General features: G+C 56.4%; 5 protein-coding genes across 5 annotated transcripts; 2 read left to right on the top strand and 3 right to left on the bottom strand.

Annotated features, from left to right (window-relative positions):
• Window positions 1–5,508: 5,508 nt before the first annotated feature.
• On the bottom strand, window positions 5,509–6,543 carry COL26b_008319 (uncharacterized protein; the record flags this gene model as incomplete). The annotated part of the gene is made up of 1 exon (XM_053181082.1): window positions 5,509–6,543. One exon carries the CDS (start codon window positions 6,541–6,543, stop codon window positions 5,509–5,511), a length of 1,035 nt encoding a protein of 344 aa, XP_053034964.1.
• A 4,199-nt stretch (window positions 6,544–10,742) lies between these two features.
• Window positions 10,743–13,132, top strand: DPP4 (diacylglycerol pyrophosphate phosphatase; the record flags this gene model as incomplete). The annotated part of the gene is made up of 2 exons (XM_053181081.1): window positions 10,743–11,222; window positions 11,279–13,132. 2 exons carry the CDS (start codon window positions 10,743–10,745, stop codon window positions 13,130–13,132), a joined length of 2,334 nt encoding a protein of 777 aa, XP_053034963.1.
• Window positions 13,133–13,951: 819 nt separating this feature from the next.
• COL26b_008317 (uncharacterized protein) lies at window positions 13,952–14,557 on the bottom strand (the record flags this gene model as incomplete). The annotated part of the gene is made up of 2 exons (XM_053181080.1): window positions 13,952–14,487; window positions 14,545–14,557. The coding sequence occupies 2 exons, from the start codon at window positions 14,555–14,557 to the stop codon at window positions 13,952–13,954; spliced, it is 549 nt and encodes a 182-aa protein (XP_053034962.1).
• A 452-nt stretch (window positions 14,558–15,009) lies between these two features.
• On the top strand, window positions 15,010–16,031 carry COL26b_008316 (uncharacterized protein; the record flags this gene model as incomplete). The annotated part of the gene is made up of 2 exons (XM_053181079.1): window positions 15,010–15,347; window positions 15,419–16,031. The coding sequence occupies 2 exons, from the start codon at window positions 15,010–15,012 to the stop codon at window positions 16,029–16,031; spliced, it is 951 nt and encodes a 316-aa protein (XP_053034961.1).
• A 317-nt stretch (window positions 16,032–16,348) lies between these two features.
• Window positions 16,349–17,965, bottom strand: COL26b_008315 (uncharacterized protein; the record flags this gene model as incomplete). Its single annotated transcript, XM_053181078.1, has 1 exon — window positions 16,349–17,965. One exon carries the CDS (start codon window positions 17,963–17,965, stop codon window positions 16,349–16,351), a length of 1,617 nt encoding a protein of 538 aa, XP_053034960.1.
• Window positions 17,966–18,388: the final 423 nt, after the last annotated feature.

The raw sequence follows: 18,388 nt of genomic DNA, 5'->3' as shown, positions 1-18,388 counted from the left end.
ACAGCTTTCGAACACAGCGTGGTAAATATGCAGAGTCATTGCTATGTTTCTGCCTGTTGTTGTATTTTGATGCTGACAACTTGGCATGGAATTTCTTCTGGAATGTCCTGCCGCTTTGGGGTACTGCTAGTGTGAGAAGCTGATAAGGCAGGCGTGACAGGGGGAGTCGATCATCTGCATTGGGCATCCTTATCGCACAAGATGCGACTTTGTGTCTCGGATTTGGTGTCTCGGGGACTCCCGCCTATCAATCGTACACATCTCAACCTGCAGCTTACGTGTTGATACCAATTTGATGTTGATGCTGGATACGAGTCCGAACTCGGGGTGGAAGTAAATACGACGAGCTCTGTATCCCTTCCATCGACAGGTTTCTCAAGAGTGCCCTTACTGAAGCCAAATAGTAGATGATTGTCCGAACTTTTGATGGCATTCCATGTCCTTGGGTCTTTCTGTTCTTATTCCCGGCTGCCTCGTAATGTGACACCAACATTCTGCAGTCGATCCCACGTGATCAGTTGTGCACCATTCCTCGAGCATCACAACTAGTACACGTGAGATTCTTACCAGTGCTACTACCAGTGTCACCAAAAAACCCCGCAATTTCGGCCACAACTTGGCAGCAGAAAAAAGTGGCAAGGCTGTTTTTTTCCACTGCAACAATCAAGAGTAATCATGACTCGGATTCCATCGGCTCCGCTCTAACCGGTCGTAGCCGAGTCCGTCTCTCATCCCGCGGCCGCCGCACTCAAAAGCCACGTTAATGGCGTGCTCCAACAGCTGTTTACTCCGCATGTCCAACTTCCGAGGGTAGTCTCAGCCACACCGGAATCTTAACTTCATTCCGAACGCGCCTCCGCCTCCGTAAAGAAGTCGGGGAAGAGCAACAACAACAAAGCTTGAACGTTTGTGGTTTGTTTACTCTCTCAGAATGACCATGGTCACTCAATCCACGCTGCCCGCGCCGCAGGACGATTTGAAGACGGTCGTCGAGAGTCGGACTCGGGAGTGGCACTTTCATATCTACTTTCTGCTGCAGTCGCCCACGGAGACTGCGCGGGCGCTTGCGCTTCGTGATGCAGTGCTAAGGCTTCGCCGCGATGGTAACACTGGTCTATCACGATGCTCATGTACCAGCCACTGACGTTGATGCACAGGCGCGTTCGTCGCTGTCCCACTGTTCCGAGTGAATGAGTATCCTATCGGCCCTCACCCCGCCGGATCATACGAAAGTTTGTAGACCTGAAATTACATCAGCGCATCTGTGTTCAGGCTAATCAGTCGTAACTAGTCTGGGTTCCCGACTCATCATTCTCAGATGTCTTCTACTATTTGGCATCAAATCGGGGCAACCTAAGGTGCGTAGATAACCAGACAAAGAGGCCAATCATCACAATGCCCAAGTCTGTATCTAATACCGTGCTCAGTGTCCTTGTTCACCCTTTGACATCAAAACAACGCCGGGATCATGAGTCCAGTAATGCCTGGATGGGAAATCCGTGGCCCATTTACTTAGATAGTCTGCCCCGCGACGGTGAAATCCCGCTCCAGTACCCCGAATTAGGCCTTGGCTGGTCAACATCGCCTGAGCAAGAGATTTCCCTGGAAGAAAGGCGGAAACGAGGAGCAGAGCTTGAAGCACTTCTAGCCAACGATTCGGAAGCTGCGCCGGCTCCCAAGGACTAGTATGATGTTTGCTCAGATTGACAGTACATTCGGAACGACTTGACTACATCTCCCGCACGTCCGAATTAGTCCCTCCCAGTACACTCAAATATTCAAATCAATGAAATATCCGTTAAGGAGAAGCTGTCATCGCCATGTAACTTCAAGTCTCTCGAACCACATCCTATTCGCTTAAACTTATTGTGGCCCACTTCCTCGAGAGTGAGAATATCAGTATGCCGTTGCCCCACGACAAGTGCCCAGCAATCCCGTGTCACTGCGCGGTCACGGTCCATGGTAATAGTCCCTCCGTAACGCGTCTCTCCTTCGAAGGCTAGACTGCCTTCGTGAACTGCATCACTACGCTTGGGCCTATTACCAGGAGCATATCGCATCTTAGCGATGAGTCCACGCAGCTTCAAAGCGCCTTCAACCTTTGGGGCCGCGAAGTCGTTCATTGCAACATTCATATCGATCCGCAGGACTTGGATGGAGGCATGCGGCTGCCAGGGTACCTTTCCTACCCTCATAGGGAACAGTATTTCCCCATCAATGCTAGCCCAACTCCAACTTGGAGCCCGCGGCTTCGCTGGTAACCGCAGGTCCGGAGGAAATTCCTTACCATACGCACCAGACGTACGCGCTCGCCACAAAATGCCTTGGAGGGTTTCCTCTGCCCAAAGCCCAGCAACATACGAACCGCCAATTTTGGTCGATCCGAAACGACTAGCAACACCTGCCAGCGCTGGCAGCTTGTCTTCGCCAAAAGTCAGACTTCTTTTGCTAAACTCTTCCACAATTGTATACCAATGTTGCAAGCTCGTCGTAGTTCCGAGGGATAGGTTTTTACGCGCTACCTCAAAGCTCATGGGTGTGGCGTAGTAGTATGCGTCATGAGGAATCCCGTCCTCTCGAGCCGTGATGGTCGGACACTCCCAATACATCTGTTCGCGTCCAATGGACAGCGTGAACTTTGATAATGCCCACTCTTGCATACACCACCCGCGGCTATTGAGGAGGCCCCCGGCGATTGCTTGGCGGTAGTCCAGTGGACGTTCGGAAAAAATGAATCCTTGGCCCAAATTGACCCTTTTATGGGACCTTGGGGCGAGGAAGCCAAGGGTGCTGCCGGCGGAGTCCAGCGCCGATATTGTAACTCTCGCGTTGCTGTAGACATTTGCCATTCTCGCTGCTTCCGTGGCCCAATCTTCGGCCGAGTCTTGTATGATGCACACGGCGTCGATCCACAAATACTGCAGGCCGAGCTCTCTAGTAAGTGTTATAGCATCGAGAAAGTTTTGCGGCAGGACGTGCATTGGAAGAGCATTCTTATAGGCGTTGAGATTGTCCTTTGTCATCTTGCACGGAATATTTCCGCCCCAACAGTGGCTTAGAGCTGCGTAGTGCCCAGAAACGCCATTCGTGATGAGTAGGGAGGCAGGAGCTCCGGAGATGGTCCCGACATCAATAATTCTTGTTGGCAATTCGCGTGCCGGTGTTGAGCAGGCTGAGTGGTTCTCGACGCAATTCTTCATCCAGAATCGTGCGGTCTCGAACGAGTCTGACGACATGGAACTGTCCGGAATGGCTCGCGCAAAGTCAGGCATTTTCCTACTTGCTCGATCTGAAAGACAAAAGGAGGAAATTTCTCCTTCATAAGGACGTGTAATGCTTATATCGAAAGCGCAACCATGAGTTGTCTGCCACCGATCGTCCAACGACGTCGCCTGGATGGAGCGTTTCGGTTCCGTTTCTACTGAATAATATCCAGCGAAAAGAGCGAGATGGCGGATCAGCAGCCGATGTTCCGGGCGATGGCCGTCCCAGATGGCGCGGCACATGGCACAGCTCTGAGCGCTATTTTCGAGATTACTGGCAGTCTTGTAGTGAATGAAGCCAGGGCCATGGCCGGAAAAGCCATGAGTTTTCCCCGAGATCATTTTCTCTGTCCACATACCATCCTTGGGAAGCTCATAGCGGCGGCCAAAGTCTGAGGCTATGAGATCGTCCGTAAATCTCTGGCAGAGAGCGCAGAGCGGATCTCGTGAATGGTCGCCAGTAGGGTCCATGGCGATGTCCGGATTTTTACAAATTACCCCCAACACCTGCTGTAGGCGAGGCTAGATCTGTGTTGTAGAATGCAAAACAAACAACAACCTGTGTTCTTTGTGATATCAGGATTCAGGAATAAGCATGAGGCTGGCTGGTGGTTTGTGAGTGATATGCCAGCCTGATTCGGCATCCTCAGGGCTTACGGACCGCAATTGCGAAAACCTGTGATTGGTTGCAAAGACCACTTTATGCAATACCCTTGCATCCCACAACCGACTTTGCCGTGGATTGAAGGCTCGAAGTTACACTGAGCCTTGTTGAAAACCGATTGTATTTGAACACGTAATGTAACTATGGAGGAAGAACGGACTCGGATGATGTCTCGGCCTAGAACTATCTCCGGTCGTCATCTTTGAATGTCAAATTGATGGTCAACTTTCCTTTTTCTTTTGCATATTTGTGAGCAATTAGAACCGTTCGTCTGTAAGCCTTGTTTTCACCAAGGCGAAACGTATTAGGAATGTCCAACTACCAAAGGATAGAGAAGCGGGACCTTACTCTAGGATTTCGGATTCGGTTCCGTATCTGGCGTACCCGAAAAGTACGAGAGATCGGATCATGGTGGGGTTCAATGTCGATAGGTACAGCAGAGCCTTTAAGTGGCGGGATCTAGCCAGTCTCTCCCATGCGCTGGTTGGGCCGCTGCGAGTGAGCCCGGCGATCGTTGGAATCGGGGTCCAACAAGGGTGGTCACCAAGATACGCTCAAGAAGGACCGGTGCATGCAACGTCGCTATGTTGCCCCGACGGGATTCGCAGCACTTGATAGGCCAGGAATGCCCAATCAGAAGTGGGCGAAAATTCAAGGAGACAATCTGGGGTCTCGGCCGACAGCACAAGCAGCATCAACGGGGCCCAGCGAGAAGCTTGATTCCGACGTATGTGGACCAACATTACGATCATATCGAGAACATGGAGAGGGAATCGCGGCGTACCAAGGCGCACACCCCATCATACCCACGCGGCGCATTCTGAATAGCAAAAGGGGCTTAGTTGGGTTCACGAGGGGTGTGTCGTTTGCGGATAATGCGGATATGCATCGTGAACCCGCTTCCAGGGGAGGATCACACGGGTATCTGTCTAGCTGAATGGGGGTTTGTGACGACGGCTTCTTGTCGATGTGGGATTATAACGCGTGAGGTTCTCTTCGATCACCTGGATGGAATGGGTACTGTTTGTGGATCTAGGCCTTCGTATCACGCACCGGGCGTGGAAAAGCAAGACCGCGAAGGTTGTGAAGGGCGACTACTGCCTCCTCGCTTAACGCCAGACAAAAGTACCATGAAGCCGAGCAACTCGGATTAGTTCGTGAGGCGTTACATGACATTCAGTCAAGGCCTTGTTGGCTGCGACTTTTCCAACAGAACGGCTTGAGTAACCATAGGTGGGAAATACTGTACATGTGTTAATATTACCAGGTCCCCCGTGTGTGAAGTAACGTATTGGTGGGAGCGTCCTCCACGCATTGCTGCTATTGTTGACCAGCGATATTTCAAACCTATCTAGACGATGTCTTGCATGGCTTTTACAGCCGATAGGACACTATTCCATGATAATCATGGCGACTTGGAATTTCTCTCTACCAGTGATTTCAGATCATCTTTATTTCAAAAACATCGAACGCTTGTCATGTGTATCCAAACAAAACATCACAACCATAATTGTACAACGGGGAGGAAATCAGTCCTCTCCCCAAAACTAGTGAATGCCCGCTCGCTCCGTTGACGCCCTGCTAGTCCAAATCACGAAAAACCTGCTTCTCCCAAAACGCCACGACCTCATCCAGCTCCGGCCGGTCGTTCGGGTCCCGCTCGATGCAGCGCATCACCATGGCCTTCCACGCCGCCGGCACGTCTTTGGACGCCTCCGTCCACACCGCCGCGTCCGGCGACTGCTCCACCTGCTCCAGCAGCATCCACATCGTCCGCCCCAGGCTGAACACCTCCGCGAGCTCCGCCGCGCGCGGGCACGTCCGCTTCCACTCGGGGAACACGTTCCAGTCCGGGAAACCCCACTTCTGGTTCTTGCGCGGGGCGCCCTCGTGCGGCGTGTAGATGATGCGCGGCTTGTTCTTCTTCTTGTTGTTGTTCAGGATGGAGGACTCCTCGGCTTCCTGGTCGATGGCCACCTCGGGCGGGTGCGTGAACATGGACACCCCGCTCTGCTCCCAGTCGATCAGGCGCACGTTGTCGTCCCCGTCGACGAGCATGTTACCCGGCTTCAGGTCCATGTGGTAGCTCCCCGCGACCTGGTGCGTGTGCTGGATCGCGAGGGCCATCTGGTAGCACCACTTGGCGCGCAGCCCGAGGGGGAGCCGGGTGTTGGCCTTGTTGGCGCGGAGGACCTGCTCGTCGACGCTGTCGCGCGCCATGACGGGCTGCAGGAAGCCGCAGATGCGGTCTACGTCCCCGTCGGGGACGACGACGAGGATCCGCGGGCGCGGCATGATGTTGGGGTGCGGCGGCAGCGTGCAGAGGGTGCGGATCTCGTGGAGGAGGGTCTTCTCGACGTGCTCGCGGAAGTCGTGGCGGGCGACGTCGAAGTTGACGCCCTTGAAGACGAAGGGGGCGGCGAAGGCCGGGTGGGTCACGGTCCGGGCGCCGGTTTTGCCGGGGAGGCGGCCGATGTGGATGAGGTCGGAGAAGTGGACGAGGTCGAAGGTTGCGGCGGGGCAGCCGGGGGCGCGGAGGGCGGCGAGGAAGGCGGTGTAAGGGGTGAGCTGACGGATGTAGTCCTCCCTAATAGGAGACATGCTTTCCGCAGTCATGATGACCGTGGGGGGGAAGGAAAAGGAGTTGAGAGAGTTTGCGTGTAAGTTGGAGGATTTTGGGATATCTCGAGTTGTGGACTTTCTCTGGGTTTTTGTCTTCTTCGTCGTTTGGGGGGCGTGCGTGCGGTGAAGTGGTCAGGGGCGAGGCAAGGATGGACATACAGATCGGTTGGTTCTCCCCCCTCCTCCCAAGCATTCCACAACTCTTCTCAAATAAGAAAGCTCTTCGTAGGAGGCCCGAATGTAGTTGATTCACTGCAGGACAGGAAGTCTGAGCTTCGAACAGTTCAGTCAGTATGGTGAACCACGTCGAGTGTAACCCGGATCGAAGACTCCGGGAATAAGAAGTGAACTTTGTTTTTTTCTTTTCTTTGTGTCTTCTTTGGTTCTCGCCTTACCTTTGACAACTCGGTGAATAGAGAAGCATTAGGCAATGGTCAACTGTGATTGGAAACAATGTAATGTTCCATCCCATGCGGTGGGATCATGGTTGTTGAGGAGGGCTAGTATCCAAGATGCTTTTTCCTTCGACTTGACTGTTCTGTGACAGGCAGGATGTGCTGCTGGATGGGGTTTGACGGGTGCTCGAAGGGTTTAATTTACCAGGCAGACGGAAACTGCGACATTGGCATGCAGACCCGAGGGTTGATAATGGAAAAGGAGGAATACGTTCGGGGGAGGGAAAGGATCTTTGCCCAGGGGGTGGCTAACGTGTTCCTTTCAAGTCCCCCCGAGTCCCGGGTGTGAGACTTTTTTGCTCTCGCAACAGAGTCCCAAGAAGGCGCAGTGATGGCATATCGCCAACGACGCTACTACTACCCTTCCTCCCCCTGCCCCCCACGGGGCTAAATCCTCCAGCAACTCTTTCCTTTGGTCCTGGGCTTGTGATGGTATGTCGTCGACTGTCTCACCCTGTCGCCTTGACACGGATCATATGACCGTGGACTGTTGGTTTTGGCTCTTGGGGGGCGTTTGGGGAAATGGCTGGCTGGCTGGCAAAGTGAGGCGGGCGTAAGATGATATCACGAAGCGCCATGGTCAGTGTCGAGGTGTCTGCCAAATCGGTCGGTGGGCAGGATGCATGACACTAGGCGGGAGGTGATTGGTGGTATGGGCACAAGGGCGCGTCGTCTCGTCCCGCAGCTGGTTCTGATTTTGCTCACATCTGATATCTGACAGGATGCGGGATGCTACGGCCCTTAGCGGGATCACCGTGTGATGTTGCCATTCTGTTTGGACTTGTTCTTTTCTTCTTCCTCGCCGTCCTTCTTGTCCTTGCCATGCCTAGATCTTCCCGTATCGGGTATCATTCGGCAGAACCCTGGATTAGCAAGGCTGGCTCGATGCAGAGTTCTTTTGCAAAAATACCCCTATATGCAGGGGATGCCAGCAGAATTCCTCCGTCCGCAGAGCTTGCCCCATCTGATGGCACGGTAGTCTTCTCTTGGATCCTGATCCCCGCCGGAAATATGTGAGCACTCAAGAGATGGTCAAGGCAAGGGCTCCACCCCCAATCGAGAATCCAATCGAGAATGGGCTTGGGGGAATATGCAGGCGGGAGATCGGGTCGTCGCTGTCGATAGCTGTTCAACCCCCCCGGACGGGTTTAGAGCGTGGGTGGGATTGTTGTCACATCTCATCGATGGGCCTTTTTTGTCCTTTCAGTGGGTGACGTAAGACACGGGAATGAGACAACAGGGCCTGGAGTGCTCTACCAGGGGTGAGGGACTGGAGGATCACCAGTGGACGTTCTGTGGTTTTCTGTACGGAGTAAGGTTGTGTTGGTCGTGTCTTGGAGGGGGGCGGGCCCTATGAGGAATTCCGGTGAGTCGCGGGCGATCTCTGATGTTACTCTTCTTCTTGATTTAATTTATTGTTGGGCGGGGGCCCATCTCGGGGACACGCAGGGCCGGCCGGGGGGTACGGGGAGGCGAATGTTGTTGTCGATTTGTGGATGCGCAGCCAGGGTTCACAACTGTTGAAGTGTGTGTGGTGATATGAGTGAGGGTAGGTGAACTGCGGGAGATATTCCTACTGCCGCTAGGGCGGTATTTCTTTTGTGGAATGTCCCTTGTCTCTGGGTGGTGGTCCCTGGTTAGCTGAACACCCATCTCTGCATTGATTTTGACAACGTTGAGGGGTGGCTGAGTGTGTCTCAGTTGGTTGAGTGAGGATTGCTCGCATTCTGACGGTTTAGAGGCGTTTTGACCCGCGTGGCATGATCAAGTCGAACGGCTGATGAGAGTGGTGGAAAGCATGGCTGCCAGCTGTGAGGAAGCGAAGTGATGCATGGCGTGGTGTGTCTAATGTCGCGCACACCGAAGGTGAGAGGTGAGAGGTGAGAGGCGCCAGTACGGGGAAGGGCAGGCGTGAATGAGTTCGGGTAGGTGGGCGGCCAATGACGGGGTTTGCCTTCAAAACCTCGAAAGTCAATGCTGGCGGCTTAAAGAGCCCCGAGGTGCCGAACACGCGCCGATCTGACACTAAGTCCGGCGGGCAGGTGGCACGGCACGATACCAGCGGGGGAAACGCTCCATTGGCGGGCCGGGGAGCATCCGCTGGTCTTCCGGCTGGGCGAGGGCCACCGTCCTCACTCACCACACTCACCTACACAAGCATGACAAGGTACCTTGAGGTAAGGCAAAAGGTAAGGTAGGGGGGGACTGAAGACGCTTAGCTTCGGCGGCCGGCGAGAATCCCAAGACAGACCGTGCCAGCAAACGTGCAAGCAAGCCTCGAGCCAACGATGTCTTAATTGTGGCCACTTATTTCTAAAGAAAGGTGAGATAACATGGGGTACGTTCATTGGATTCCTAAGCTGGGGGGTACATACGGATACTTGGTACTCACATACGCTCATATCAGCTCTCACATCATATCATTGAGTGAGATGAGATGCCCCTCATCTGATGAGAGCACAGCACCTAGTAAGTAGTAAGTAAAGTGTGAGTGAAAAGACTCGGTGTGACTGGAGAGTGAGTGCTTGCATGTCCCCAGTTTCCAGACTCCAGTCAATCAATGGTTGCACCATCTGAAATGCCCGTCGACCACGCGATAAACTCAGTGCCTTGCATCAGCAACCTACATACCTTACTTTGAGCTTTGAGTACCCGCAACTCTCCCTCACACTAAGGTTGCTTAGGGTAGTGAAGGTACACTTACTGAAGGCAGGCAAGATGGAACACTAAATGAAAAGTGCCGCCGGCAGTGCAACACTCGATCGCTCGCTCGGTGGGGGAGACCGGGCTGCCCGCATTCCAGTATGATGCCAGTGCCCGCCCTTTGGCATTTCTTATTCCTTTCCTCCCGTATGTAGTGTACGCGTGCACCTTCACTAGCAATCCTACGACACACAATCAGTTCCTCTCACCACTGCAGAGTGAGTACAGAGTACTTGTACGTACCCATCTTGGTATGCAGCGGTCCCCGCCCGTCCGCTCCGTTCGAGGTGCAACCTTCCCGAAGCGGCATCGAACTGGGTCATTTTGCCCACTGCAGCTTCGCGGTGTTTGGTCTTGGCAACTTGGCTCTTCTTCGCGTGCTCGTGTTTCCTGTCTTTTCTCGCCCCGATGCCGCATCCCCAGCAGCGAATGATTGAATCTCTCGCTGTTTACTCAGTGGTACTTCCAAAATCCAATTTACAGCAAAGTCTTGGGAGCTGGATTATCAGACCAACTTTGGCAGGTCGTTATGGACGCTGGGAGTAGTCCGCCGGGCCGGGTTCTTTTGCAGCTTGCTTCCATGCCCCCAGCCAACCTTTTCTGAGCCAACGCAACCACTCACAGTCGCTGCCGAGACCAACGACCGTCATTGAAGCTGCGAAGCTCCAATCTTAAGTCGTCTTGGCACTCCGAGCACGACATGCATCGCCATGAACCTGTGCTGCTGCGACCGCCAGTTGGACCGCCAAACTCCATTAATTCTCGTGGAGCAGCAGCGGCAGCACCAGCAGCGGGCAATGCGACCTGCCTGATGCGCACCATTGCGAATGCTCCCGTTCAATCGCACGACCGCTGCACCTGCCGTCCGGGTTCTCGTCAATCATCGTCCGGGAAGCTATAAAGCCCCAGGGTTGCTTTTCGACGTGACCCGTCTTCCTCTCGAACTCTCCGCTTCTCGCTCCCCTCCCCCGCCAACCTCCTCGACCCTATTCGCGCCGCTTCTCCTCCGCACAGAACGAAGCACCGCAGACTGCAATGGCGCGTCTCCTCAACGCCGTCGCGGCAGCCACCGCTCTTCTCGTGGGCGTCGCGACCGCCATTGACCGCGAGCCCCACCAGCCCTCCGGCGGCGGCGACAAGATTGTCACCTGGAATGAGACCGTCGTCTCTCCCCGCTTCGGCGCCAGCGCCCGCTCCGTCAGCTGGCTCTCCGGCACAGACGACGGCCGCTATATTGAACAGGACGACGCCGGCCTTGTCATCGTGGACATCATCTCAGGCGATAACAAAACCTTTGTGTCTGCCGACAAGTTCCCCGCTGGTGTACATGAGTACTGGATCCGCCCGGACCTGAAGAAGGTGCTCTTCGCCACAAACTACACCAAGCAGTACCGCTACTCGTACTTTGCGGACTACTCCATTCTGGACGTCGAGTCCGGCGCCCTCCAGCCTCTGCTGCCCGAGGCGCTCGGAGATGTCCAATACGCCGAATTCGCACCTGTTGGCGACGCCATTGTAAGTATCGGCCAATTGAGCGCGGTCTTGCAACCTCCCAGCTTACACGATTGCAGGCATTTGTTCGCGGCAACAACCTCTACCTCAGCAAGAACGGCACCGTCTCTCAAATCACCAACGATGGTGGCCCGGATCTGTTCCACGGCGTCCCCGACTGGGTCTACGAGGAGGAGATCTTCGGTGGTCGCAGCACGCTGTGGTTCTCCCCCGACGGAGAGTACGTTGCCTACCTGAGCTTCAACGAGACCGGCGTCGAGACCTTCACCATCCCCTACTACATGGACAACCAGAAGATCGCTTCCCCGTACCCCAAGGAGCTGGACCTGCGCTACCCCAAGGTCGGCAGCACGAACCCGACCGTCCAGCTGACCGTGCTGGAGGTCGGCAGCGAGAAGTCCACTCCCGTCACCATCGACGCGTTCCCCGCTGACGACCTCGTCGTCGGTGAGTTGAAGTGGGTTACGAAGAACCATACCAGCTTCGTCTACCGTGCCTTCGACCGCGTTCAAGAGCAAGAGAAGGTTGTTCGTGTCGATGTCGATGGCTACGCATCCCAGACTATCCGTGAACGTGACGGTTCTGACGGCTGGCTGGACAACAACCTGGCCATTGAGTACATCGGCCCCCTGCAGAACACTACCGACGCGTACTACCTCGATCTGTCCGACCATACTGGCTGGAATCACTTGTACCTGTACCCCGTCAAGGGCGGCGACGCCATCCCTCTGACCAGCGGCGAGTGGGAGGTCGTGGCTGTGGTCAAGATCGATACCGAGCGACAACTCGTCTACTTCCAATCCACCGAGCACCACAGCACCGAGCGTCACCTCTACTCCGTGTCTTATCCTGCGGGCACCAAGAAGGCGCTCGTTGACGACAAAGTCGATGGCATGTGGAGCGCTTCCTTCTCTGCCTCGGGAGGTTACTACATCCTCAGCTACCAGGGCCCCAACGTCCCCTACCAGGAGCTGTACGCCATCAACTCCACCGAGCCAATCCGCACCATCACCAGCAACGACGCCCTCGTCGCGCGCCTCAAGGAGTACAAGCTGCCCAACATCACCTACTTCGAGCTCACCCACCCCGACGGATACTGCCTGAACGTGATGCAGCGTCTCCCCGCCAACTTCGACCCCTCCAAGAAGTACCCTGTCCTCTTCACCCCCTACGGCGGCCCCGGCTCGCAGCAAGTCACGAAGCGGTACCAGACCATCAGCTGGTCGGCCTTCATCTCCTCGGACCCTGAGCTCGAGTACATCACCTACACCGTCGACAACCGCGGCACAGGCTACAAGGGCCGCGCCTACCGATCCCTCGTCGCCGGCCACCTCGGCCGCCTCGAGCCCCTCGACCAGATCTGGGCCGCCGAGCAGCTGGCATCCAAGAACTCCTTCGTCGACGCCGGCAAGATTGGCATCTTCGGCTGGTCATACGGCGGATACCTCTCGGCCAAGGTCGTCGAGCAAGACTCGGGCGTCTTTTCCCACGCGCTAATCGTCGCGCCCGTTAGCGACTGGCGCTTCTACGACTCGGTCTACACGGAGCGCTACATGAAGAGCCTGGGCGAGAACGAGGAGGGCTACAACGAGACGGCCGTCCGCAACCCCGCCGGCTTCAAGAACATTGCCGGCGAGTTCACCATCCTCCACGGCACCGGCGACGACAACGTGCACTACCAGAACGCCGCCGCGCTCATCGACCTATTGGTCAGCGCGGGCGTGCCCAACGACAAGATGAACTGGCTCTCCTTCACCGACAGCGACCATAGCATTGCGTACAACGGTGCAAACATCTGGCTGTACAAGTACATGACGGAGGCGTTGTTCCGTGAGAAGAAACGCTCCGGCGACCGGTTGGTGCACCAGTGGACCAAGAAGTCCGACGCGAGCTTCGACTTCGATCGGGAGTAGGCACGCTTTCACAGCAAAGCATCAATCATGAATTTCTTCTGTAAATACTTTCTAGCATGATCTAATGAGTAATTATTCTTATCAAATACCCCAAGGCTTATTCGCGTCATTAAATTTTCTGCTCTGAAGCTTTGAAGTGCACATCAGGTGGTAATCACTAATCCTTTTTCCTCAGTCAACACAGATACACCCTGTAGTCTCGGCAGAAAGGATAACGAGAACACTTGAGCTACCTGTCGTACCCGGCTGTGACGGTCTACACCGCAGCATATCTTGAATGCCCAAAAAAGTGAGCCGCCAACGAGATTGAAAGTCATCGTTCCTTGCCAGGCATCTTCCTGCCGTACATCCATTTGATCCGTGTGTAATTATGTTCTGGCATCTAATGTCCGGCGAGAAAGGTCACACCGTCAGATTCTGGCCGACTTCTTAGGTACTCTTACTCTGGCAAGACCATGAGGCCAAATATACCTCTCACACATAAACATCTGTTGGAATATACTACACAACGACAAAGGTGGATAGAAGAGTAAGCATGCGGCGGAAAGACGGGGAACATCTCGGTGTTGTCTCTACCACACTACGGAGGTCCCGGCAGAACAAGCCAAGCAACCCTCGTTAGAAATCAAAAGTAAAGCAATGCTTATATGTCAAGCTGGCGTCTGCAGCCGACCATGAAACGTGAAGCAAATATCCGCCAAAGGGGCCTCATATCAACAGCCCATGTTGCCCCCATAACACCCAAGAATAACGCCAAACCTGAATTTCAAACATCGCCAACCGCAAAAGCACTCCACACCTCGTCATCACCTGGTTGCGTCACTTCATACTCAATCCGCCAAACACCCGATCCAGCTCCGCGCCCTGGTCATTCACCGGCATCTCGCTCGCGCCCGCCTGCCCCGCTGCCATCGTCTGCGCATCCTGCAGCTCCTCGCCGCCCGCGCGCTCTGGCTCGAGCAGCCGCGCGTCGCTGTCGAGCCAGCCCGGCGCCACGCGCCTCTTCTCGGCGAGCTCGCGTGCCTGGATGCGCTCCTCGAGCTCGCGCAGGTCGCGCTCGGCGTCCGCCTGCATCTTCTCGATGTGCGCCTGCAGCGCGCGGCAGGAGGCGATGATGTCGTCCGGGTGGGCGGCGTGGCCGGACTGCGAGACGACGTATTTGGGCTTGTTGCTGGCGTCGGCGGGTTGCGGGTTCGGGTTGCCGGAGTCGTCGGGGCTGGCGGCGGGGATGCCGGTTGCGGAGGGGGGCAGGGCGGAGGGCATCGCTTTGTAGTTGTAGGAGAGGGTTGTCGCGGTCGGGAGGGAGATGAAGGGGGAGACTGTCAGGGGGACCTGCTCGAGGAGGGGGTGGGAGCCTGGGTGGTTGTGTTAGTTCTGATGGTGTTGGCGATGGAGGGAGAGGGGGGACTTACGGTTGCTGTACATGATGGGCGATGGGTAGGCAGCTTTCCTTGGGCAAGTTGTGGTTCAGTTGAGTGGAAGAGAAAGCCGTTTTGGAGGACGGGGTCAGCTTTGGGAGAGAAGCATGTGGTCTTGCGTCGCGGCGTCTTGTGCCTGAGACTTGCAAGAGATGCGCGGAGTGTCTGTGTGGTGGTGGTGGTGATTGCGTGGAGCTTCTGTCGTCCCCGCGGCGACAGCGACAAGGTCCAGCAGACGGGGAGAAGCCGTGTGTCGGTGTGGAGAGAGCTCAGACCCCTCCGAGCATGGAGAAAAGGCACGTATTCCTCAGCAGACCGCACAGGCACCTCACCGCCTTCCCTCTTTCCTCCTTTAAGATTACATCATCTCCAACCAGATCCAGGTCCAATCACGTGCTGATAGCGATAAGAGCTTTCCTCTGCCAGAAAGCTGTGTTTCCCTCCGACGCCAACCCCACCATGTCGCCGTTGAAAGGGTCCAACATCGATTTAGCACAACTCCGGAAAGCCGTCAACATGCTGCCGGTCACCATCCGCACGCCGCCCGCAGTTGCGGACTACACCCCGATCGAGGAGTGGGAGTCGCAAACTCCGCAGTCCTTCACCCCCGAGAAGGCAGTGCTGCATTTCCACCTTGAGGCCGCCAGGGCGTGGGTTCCTGCGTCGCAAAAGGGCGGCCTGGCTGTCGTGTTCCCTGCCGATGGATCGAGCGCCGCGAGCGCCCCCGAAGGCGCAACGTTGAGGGATGCTGGAGAGGAGCTGGTCGAGCAGACTGTGTCGGTCTTTGTTACTTCAGAGTAAGCAATTCGACTACTTGGGACACTCAATTGAGGTCGGAGGAGAGATGAAGCTGACGTGTGGATGCCAGGCAATTCATCATCTTCTCGTCAGCGGCAGGAGCAGGTGTCGGCATCTCGTACCCCGCCATCTCGATCCACGCCGTCAAGGCAGTCGGCACCATCGCCGATGACAAGCCTCTCCAGGCCATCTGGATGCAGCTCCAGCTCGCGGACGGCGGCGACGGCGACGACGACTACGACACGGTCGACCTGACCATCGTCCCGGGCCTGGCGGACGGCGCGCAAGCGGACGTGCAAAAGTTCTACGAAGCGATCTCGACGTGCTCGGATCTGCACCCGGACCCGGCCGACGAGGACGAGGAGATGGACGACGACGCTGGCGGGCGCATTATCTTCGAGGGCGACTACGAGCCCGTAGAGGGGTACACGGGTGTGCTGCACGGCGCGGCGGACGGCGGGCTGCCGCCTTCGTTCCCGGGCAGCGGGGGCTGGATCACGGCGGAGAATGTTCACTTGCACTTTGATGCGGACGGGAACTGGATCGGCGGGCAGAATGGCGAGGAGGGCGGTGAGCTTGGGGAGGGCGCGGGAAGGGTCAGGGGCCACGATGAGGTCAACGGCAGCGGTGTGAACGGCCACGACGATCCCGAGAACAAGCGCCCGCGTGTGGATGAGCCATAGAGGAAGTGTGTTTGCGCAGTGGAGGCGGCATGATACCAAAAAGATCGGGACCTGGACGCAGTGTGAGGTAGGAAATTCATTTTCTCAATGTTCTCTTGCTCCGGCTGTTATGATGATTCCACGGCGTACTGAGAACTGCCGAGACTTGGTCTCGTTAGGTAATTTGATCAGAGTGATTGTGCCATTTTAATTATACTAATAGTTGTGTAGGTATATCTCGTTCCGTAATGTGTCCGATCTTAACACCAGAAACCACGCCCGCTGTCCCTGAAAATGATGGTTACAGTTAGAAAAATACAAAAGAAAGAACGAGGCCATCAAATCCTCAAATTCGAGCCGCTTCTGCTGGGCCCGGCCATTCCATCGGATACCTTCCTCGGAGAAACCTCCATCACCTTCAGCCTGGACCCTCCGCCGTCTTCTTCATTCTTCTGCTTCCCCTTGTCAACCTTTTCTTCCGCATCGATCCAGGCCCTCCTCGTGGGACTCTCCAACATCCCCGTACTCGCCCGCGCCGCTCCCCTCACCGCGCTCCTCGGCGTCGGGTTAAGCGGCCTGGGCCCCCTGATGATACTATGTGGCCGCTCTGCCTCCTCCTCCTCCTCGTTCTCATTCTCCTTCTCCTCCACCGCGGCCTTCAGCTCATCCAGCCTCCCACTACCCCCAGGCCGGCTCTTGATCACGGCGATAGAGTTCCTCGCGCCCTTGATCGATGCCCCGCGCGGGTTCCGCTTGGCCTTCTGGCTCTGGCTCAGACCCAGCGATAGGTAGTTCTGCCGCCCGATCTTGCTGATGCGGCTGTTGCTGCGATCCGGGCTGAAGCCGCCCCCGCGGAAGTTGGGCAGCGTTGGGCTGTCGGGGTCCGAGACGGAGGAGCCCGCGCTGAGGGTGCTCATCTGGCTGTTCATCCGCCGCAGCTGTGCTACCGTCGACTGTAGCCCCATCACGGCAAAGTCGCGGTGTTGGAAGGAGCCGCGCTTCGGTGAACTGTTAGCTGAGGAGGAGTTGCTGTTGAGCACAATGGACGGGCACGAGGTGCTCGGGATGACCTTGTCGGTGCGGTTGTCCCTTGGATTTGCTGGTTGGCGTGACTGCATGCGCTCGCGGATGGGGCTGCTGGCCATGCCGCGGCGCTTATACCGTCCTGGCGTGGGTGAGCCGTGTCTCGCCTCGCTGGGGAGTTCTGGGCTGGGAATAGGTCGGCGCGTGGGCGAGTGCGAGCCACGGCTGTCGAGAGAGTCCCTCGCTGTCGAGCGAAGGGTAGGTGATGTACCACTATTTGTGAAGCCGCCCCCGGCGCTGCCCATCGTCAACGCGTCGCGATTCGGTGACCCGTAGCCCGGTCGCAGGTTGAGAGGTGGCGGAAAGACAGGCTTCTGGCCAAAGGTGGCCCTTTTATTCGGCATCTCGGGGCGGCGATTGTTATCTTCAGGAGAGGTTCCCGGGCTAGCCTTCATGCTGGCCACGCTCGTGCTGGAGACCAAGAAGACGGGCTTCATCGACGCGACGCTCTTGGGGCGTATCGTCTCCGGCGACGGGGCGAAGTCGTCCGATGGCAACATCATCGATAACCGGCCGCCGTCTCTCTCCACCACGCTGCTCCGCTTCACAACATCCAACGGCCTGGGCACAGGCGAGTTGCTCGCCGATCTGGAATTGAAAGGGGGCTCGATCAGCGTCTTGTCTTCCGGAGGCGAGATGCGTCGGAGGGGAGGCAGGCTTGAAGATTGCCGCTTCGGGCTCCTCGGCGGCACGATGGGTGGCGAGATAAACGGATCGCAGATGGCCGTGTCGATTGTCAGCCCCTTTGGCTTCCGGCCTCGTATGATGCCACCCCCCTGGCCGCCCGTCTTGCTGTCGTCCTCTGGCTCGTTGACGCTGTACAGTGTCGACAGCGACGAGGATGCGTTGCTCCCGAGGGAGGTCATCGACATGCACCGCTCCTCTGGCTTTTCCCCTTTGCTCCCGGGAGACTCGTGATCGGACCGTCGACTGGGACTTGACAGCCCCGTGGGCAACACGTGCTCAACCTCTGGCGTCGTCTCTCCGAATAAGCTATCTGCATCTGAGACCGCTGATGACTGCGAGGTGTTGCGGCGGTGGTTGTGGACCGGTGTCTGTACCAACACCGGCGCAACCATCCTCTTGTGCGGACTCGGGGTGCGCGTCCTCTGCTGTTGGCGTTGCAGTTGCTGCAGTTGTAGCTGTTGCTGCATTTGTTGTTGATGCAAACTCTGCCGGAATTGCTGCTGCTGGATTTGCTGTTGTTGCAGTTGATGCTGAAGTTGCAGCTGCGCACTCGCATCCAACGCCTGTCCGACATGGTGAATCACCACGCTCCTTTCCGGCGACGACTC

The sequence above is a fragment of the Colletotrichum chrysophilum genome, assembly GCF_026319265.1.
Source record: "Colletotrichum chrysophilum strain AFK26 chromosome Unknown scaffold_72, whole genome shotgun sequence".
Taxonomy (NCBI): Eukaryota; Fungi; Ascomycota; class Sordariomycetes; order Glomerellales; family Glomerellaceae; genus Colletotrichum; species Colletotrichum chrysophilum.
Note: the sequence above shows the minus strand (reverse complement) of the source record. Positions and strands in the feature narration are given on the sequence as shown.